Source organism: Chrysochloris asiatica, unplaced genomic scaffold (genome assembly GCF_000296735.1).
Source record: "Chrysochloris asiatica unplaced genomic scaffold, ChrAsi1.0 scaffold00440, whole genome shotgun sequence".
Lineage (NCBI taxonomy): Eukaryota > Metazoa > Chordata > Mammalia > Afrosoricida > Chrysochloridae > Chrysochloris > Chrysochloris asiatica.
Window position 1 is genome coordinate 420,922 of NW_006408958.1, and position 6,712 is coordinate 427,633.

Sequence of the window (6,712 nt, forward strand, 5' to 3'; positions counted from 1 at the left end):
ATCGAGTCAGTTCTGACCCATAGCAATGGATAGCTAGGTAGAAGTCATGAAGGTGGTATACGAGAGTGAGTGAAGTGTGTTCCGGGCTCTTCCAGCTCATCATAAGGAACCTTACAGGATGGATTGTTCAACACTGAATTACATTACAAGTAACTGAGATGAAGCCTTTTAAATTCATTCTTTAAAAAGCTATTGAGGATAGGTTTACAGATAATACTTACTACAATATTGTAGTTAAAACACCAGAAAATGTGACAAAACCAGCAGCTATAAAAACACCAACAGCAATGGAAACAAGTGTGTGTGCTTGCAGTGCATATAGAAGAGGCCGTGCAGTTTGCAGCGTCATGTGATTAGGTCACAATGACAGCTCTGACTGGAGAGCATTGTTGTGCCATCGAGTCAGTTCTGACTCACAGTGAGCTTGTCTAGGATTTCTGAGCAGTGACTGGTGGGTTTGAACCACCAACCTTGTGGTTAGTAGTCCAGTGCTGATCCTGTAGCAACACACCAGGACTCCTGACTGGAGAGCATTAGGAGATTCAAAAAATAAATTAGCAAGAGTTTTAGCCTTGTAGCTAGTTATATTGATACAAATAAGCTGAACTTAAAAAAAAAGTTTTTTTTTTTCTTACAACTAACTACAGGGATATTTTTATTTAAAAAGGAATAAATTTTTATTGAAACACTGCACAGAAATGTCATAGACCGTCATTTTGATACCCCCTGCTGTGGCGGTGTCATCCAGCGCAGTCCACACACCCCTAGTGATGCCACTGGACAGGAGCCCTGGTCCCCAAGTTTCCGTAGGCCCGGCCTCATTCCTAGTCTTTCAGGTCCCCCCGAGTCAATGAGGGAACATGTGGTTGCTGCCTCCAAGGCCATGAAGATGGGGGACTGGAAGACCTGCCACAGCTTTATCATCAATGAGAAGATGAATGGCAAAGTGTGGGACCTTTTCCCGGAGGCTGACAAAGTTCGCACCATGCTGGTTAGGTGAGCCAAAAGAGCAGAGCAGGTTGGGGAAGTTTTTGAAAAGACTGGTTGGTCTCCTTCCAAATGGACTTCCATTTGCTCCTCTTTCCCAATAGGAAGATCCAAGAAGAGTCACTTCGGACCTACCTCTTTACCTACAGCAGTGTCTATGACTCTATCAGGTAGGGTGGGCCTTGGGAAAGAAGAGAGTCCTCAGCTTTGTAACTAGGAACTAGGATCCTGATTACTCCCTGCTCTCTCTCTACCTTCCTCCTCAGCATGGAGACGCTGTCTGACATGTTTGAGCTGGACCTACCCACTGTGCACTCCATCATCAGCAAGATGATCATTAATGAGGAACTGATGGTAAATGGGCACATGGGGCCCTGTAGGGAGTGGGGTCTGGTCCATGTCATGTCCTATCTCTGCCTGGCCCTTTAGGCCTCCCTGGACCAGCCGACACAGACTGTGGTGATGCACCGCACTGAGCCCACTGCCCAGCAGAACCTGGCATTGCAGCTAGCTGAGAAGCTAGGCAGCTTGGTTGAGAATAATGAGCGAGTGTTTGACCACAAGCAGGGTACCTATGGTGGCTACTTCCGAGGTGAGTGGGTCGGCCCCCAGGTTCTGACCCCTTAACTGTCTCTCCTCTGGTACTGACCACTCTCCTCTCCCTTTTCATTTCTCTCTATAGATCAGAAGGATGGTTACCGCAAAAACGAGGGCTACATGCGCCGCGGTGGCTACCGCCAGCAGCAGTCTCAGACAGCCTACTAGTCTTCTCCACTTCTCCATGTCTTAGACCACTCGGTGTTTAAGTCCTAAGCCATACCCAGTCATTAAAGGTCTATTTAAAGTTGCTGCAACTCCTTATTATTGTGTACGTCCACAGGTATGTGTTGGATTCATTCATTTGCTTAGCTTTTGCTGCATGACATGCAGAACGGTCAGAATCTATCTTACAAATCCTTGACTTCAAAGGGCTTAGTGCTCTGTGACATGTAACAATGTAACTGAAGATTCTAACTCCATGTGGAAGTTATGATAGGAATATGGGGGAAAGGTGGTGAATATATTGAGACTGACACCGGAGATGAATGTCAGGGAAGGAATAATGGTGGCAGTGAGACCGTGAAAGCTGGGTGGGTGGTGGTCCTTGAAACAATGTAGATCTGCTCTTCTCTGCCCATGACAAGACAATCACTATAATTAAGAGTAAGTAGTGAGAAGCTTTTAGAGTGATTGGACATTGTCATGACATCTCAGCATGTGATTGTTTTCCTAATAATTCATGTTTATTGTATTTTATAAAAGTGACTGGTCTACAGTCGATTGGAATTTTTTAAAATCTTCATGACTGTTTGAAAAGTATTCACTTAGGCTGAGGGAAAAGCAGGTGCAAAGGAGTAGGAGAAACGTGTGGTTGGTTTGAAGTGTATGTAGGGTGATGTGTGTGTGCAGGAGAGATGATAAGCAGGAGCCATAAACTGGGACCATTTCATGAAAGCTTTAAATGCTTTGGGTTTTTGCAAACAAAATAACATGAGTAGATTCTGTTTTTGAAAAGATAATGACGCTCCACTGTAGAGTGTTGGAATTGGAGGAAACACAAGGCAGTAAAGTCTAAGTAGTTAGGGTAGGAGCGGTGGGGCTGGGGGAGGATTGAGGAATCCTGTGTGTAACGAGCTGTCTGCCTTCAGTGACCAGTTAGGTGGGAGAGTTAGAGTGTTTCCTAATTGGAAGATGAGTAAATTATAGCACTGCTGTGAAGAATACAAGAACTGCAGGTATACAGAGTGGGCTGATAATGAGGTTGGTTTTACAGATGTAGACTGAGGTCCCTCTGGAATTTAGGGACCTGGCTATAAGAGTTTGGAATTTGAATTTACTGGTCTGTAGGCTAAGCAGCCATACAAAGAGATTCCAATGGTTCAAGCAAAATAGTTTATTTTGTGACAGTCCAGAAGTAGGGAGTGGCCCCAGGTTGGGGGCTAGACAGCTGAGGTGCTTAAGGTCATTCAATGTCCCATTGTCATGTTTGTCCACCGTCTCCTAGGTTGTTGCCCTTCTTTAGTTAACAGCCCACAGAGTGGGAAAGAGAAAGAGGCCCTGAAAATTACACCAATCTCATTGACTAGAGTTTAATCTCAGGTCCTGAAGTGCCTCTAACTGGGTGTTCCTAATATTAAGAGGAATAAATGGGTGGTTCACTGGGAGGTCATCACAGAAGGAAAGGAACAGAGAAAGGTTTGGAAGTGAGTGACCTATGAATGGTGGTTAAAAGTGGGTAACATAGCCTACAAACCAGCATCCTTTGGATACTTACACACTAGATGCTTTACATACTCACTTACTTTACATATCTCAACTCATTGTATTCTCTTGGAATAATCCTAGTCCCATTTTATAGAAGGGGAAGTGAGGGCACTGAGTGCACACCAAGGTAGTCTGACTCCATGATCCCAGCTATTACTCATTGTGTTAAGTTCATTGAGTCTATTCTGACTCAATACTGACCCTGTATAGGGTTTCCAAGGAGCAGCTTGTGGGTTTGAACTACTGACCTTGTGGGTCTCAGTCCATTGCTTAATGTACAGTGCCATACCAGAACTCTATTAATCATTGTACTTAGTGCTAATTAAGTGGGAACATAAAGAGGGTCAAAGACTGAACTCGACATGTGAATGGTGGGTGGGTAAAAGGGAAAGCAGAGGGGGAGGTGGCCAGTGGTGAGCATTCGGCTATGCTAAATAGGGCACGGGAACCTCGGGCAGGCAGCAGAGCCATTTTCAGGGTGAGTGGTGACCTTAGAGGCAGGGTTGTGGAAACTTTTACAGTAAAGTGCTAAATAGTTTTATTCATTACATGAGATCTGCTGTATATTCCTTTTCTTCTTTATAAGAACCTTTAAAAATACGAAAACCATTCTTGACTAAAGGATTGTACAAAAACAATTCATGAGAAAGATTCACCCCTCAGCACTGTAGGGTAAGTGCAGGACCGCAAGGTGGGTTTGAACCACGAGGTCAGCGATTCAGACTCATCAGCCACTCCTTGGAAACCCTATGTGGGTGGCTGTTAGTCGAAACCGACTCAATGGCACTTAGCAGTTTGGGGGAGGAGGGAAAAGATCAAGTCTCCCACTGCATACCCTTCCATTTTTTGCAAGAAGTTTGAATTTTTTTTTTTTCTCAAAAAAAAAAATACTTCTCAGTGAGTTTTGGTAAAGTGAAAAGCAGTATGTGTTTTTGGAGGTTGGTTCATTTGTTTTTACTCATATTCACACATTCTCTTCAAGAGAAATTTTTCAGTTGAATTTTGGCACAGATAGAGGAAGCAAAACAGTTTAACAGTGTCTTCCCAACTTGAGCTTGACCATATCTAGTGTTTCATAAAAATAAAGGCTGGTGAGAAAGTGGCGAAACTGGGACCCTCCTAAATTATTGGTGGGACTGTAAAATATTTCAACCAGTTTGGAAAACGGTATGATGCTTCCTCAGTAACTTGAAATTAGAAATACGTTGTGACCCAGCAATCCCTCTACTTGGTATATATCCACAAGAAATACGAGCCAGGACACAAGTAAACACATGCACATTGTAGGCCATATTTAGCATAACAGAGTCTACTAGCTCATTGTTCACAGCATAAAGCATACAGCAAGCAAAAACAAACACGTCTAGATATTATCAAACTGCTTAAGGCAATGAGTTGATGGGCTTTGGGGCTCAGGACCATAGTTTCAGGGGACACCATGGTCAGTTGGCACAACACAGTCCATAAAGACAATGTTCTACATCCTGTGTGAGAGAGTCGTGCCTGGGATCCTGAAATAAGTGGGCAGACGTCTAAGGTGCAGCTATTGTTCTCTCCATGAGCAGGAGAACAGTGATAAGGATTGAAGAGGCTTGAAATCAGTCAGTCCACTGGACTCATGGAACATGTGAACATCAGTCTCCAAGACTCTTGAGATCAGAAGAACTAGATGGTGCCTAGCTACCGCTACCAACTACTCTGAAACGAACCCCATTAGAGAATCCCAAATAGAGTGGAGGGAAAAGAACGGATTTACTGGTCAGAAGGAGACTAGAGGAATCTGAAACCATGGCCCTCTCCCACCCTTCAGGTCTAGAAAGGAACTCACCTTCATGGCCCAACAACATTAGAAAGGTATGCTCTCAGTGGAATTATCAGTCATTCAAAATGAAAAGGACAACATTTTCCTAAGGACAGTCGGGAAGCTGGGTGGAATGCAAATAAGAACCACAGGGAAGAAGCAGATAATTGTTCCATGGAGGGGATTTCAATTATTGAGATGAAACTAACTGTGATTTGTTGAATGTAAAGCTGATGATCTTGTCCATAAATCAATTTGCAATAGAAAGTTTAACTAAAAGAAAAATCAAAACTAACCTTATGATATAAGTGAGTAGAGCAAAACCCAAAATAGCAATTCCTGTGAAAATAAACTCAGATATACAAACTCGGAAACCCAGCCTGAGTTTGAGCAAAAGATGAGAAAAAAAATTTTGTTAGGGAAGATAAAAAAGTCTAAGATCCAAATAATCATCTCAAAAATACATTCAAGCAAATCTGAATGAAATAAACCACTTTGAAAATAAACTCAAATTCATGAATTCTTTAAACTAGCTCCTCCTCCACTAGAATCTGAGTAAACTGCTGAAAGCAGTTTTTTTGTGAGAAAACAGGCTCAGATTTACAAGTTGTCAGTTGAAGTTTCCTAGCATCAACTTGAGCAAACTTAGAACATTTTAGAAAAAGCAGCATCCGTGTTTGTGAAAACAGCGCAGATTGATCAGTTCTCAAAAGTTACTTCCCAACTCCTGTTAGGAGTAAGCCAGCTGATTCCAACTAGGGTAAAGTCCAAAAGCAGAAAGGCAGGAGAAGCAACCCATACCAGGGTGACTTTTCCTATATTTTTCCTTCATGACTTAACCTCTGAGGTCATTGTGCTACATGATGGTGCAGGCAGGAAAAAAAAAAAAGTGAAATTTCACTTTTAGATTTCACAGTTAAATCTGACCAGCCAGAGGCAGGAAAGGGGACCCTTGGGAGCTGAGGAACACTCACCAGTCCTGCTCAGGACAGAAATTAGTTGTACTAATGTGACTTGGGTAGCTGAAACCCCTGAATAGAGACCAGAAGAGGAAATAATGTGAAGTGGGAAAATCACCGGGGTATAAGAAGACTTCAAAAAGATGTGGAAAATGGAGCTAAAAGATAATGGACAACTGACATTTTGTAACAGAAAGCGGGGAGTAGTTAATCTTACAGTCCAGGAACAGAGGACCCTAGGACCATCAAGGGAGAAGAGCATGAGTGAAATGTGGGACCCTATCCAGAGAAGCAACACCAGAGGTGGAGGCAGAGATGAGGACACGGAGAGAGGGAGCAGCTGAGGACTCTAGGTTCATGGAAAGAGAAAGACTGAGTGCTGGTTGCCAGGAGGCAGACTTGCAAGAACGTGCCTTTTGGTTGTTTAAATGATTATGTATTCCTGAAAGTTTTTCTGTACATCTCCCCACCCACCAAAAAAGACCCCAAAGGGAATAGAAGCAAATACTGTTGAATGATGATTCACGGAGAAACAATGAGTGTAAAACCGATGCTCTCCCATGTAAACTATCACTCAATTTACAATAAAAACTTTAAAAAAAAAAAAAAAGATAATGGGATTTTTTTTCATGAACTTTTCTCTGGTTTGGCCCAATCTATT

At 42.8% G+C, this 6,712-nt stretch overlaps 1 protein-coding gene across 1 annotated transcript; it reads left to right on the plus strand.

Moving 5' to 3' along the window:
- The first annotated feature begins 46 nt into the window (after positions 1 to 46).
- Positions 47 to 1,752, plus strand: LOC102812139 (eukaryotic translation initiation factor 3 subunit C-like protein-like). Its single transcript, XM_006877068.1, has 6 exons — positions 47 to 65; positions 837 to 996; positions 1,092 to 1,157; positions 1,254 to 1,341; positions 1,417 to 1,579; positions 1,670 to 1,752. Exons 1-6 carry the CDS (start codon positions 47 to 49, stop codon positions 1,750 to 1,752), a joined length of 579 nt encoding a protein of 192 aa, XP_006877130.1.
- Positions 1,753 to 6,712: the final 4,960 nt, after the last annotated feature.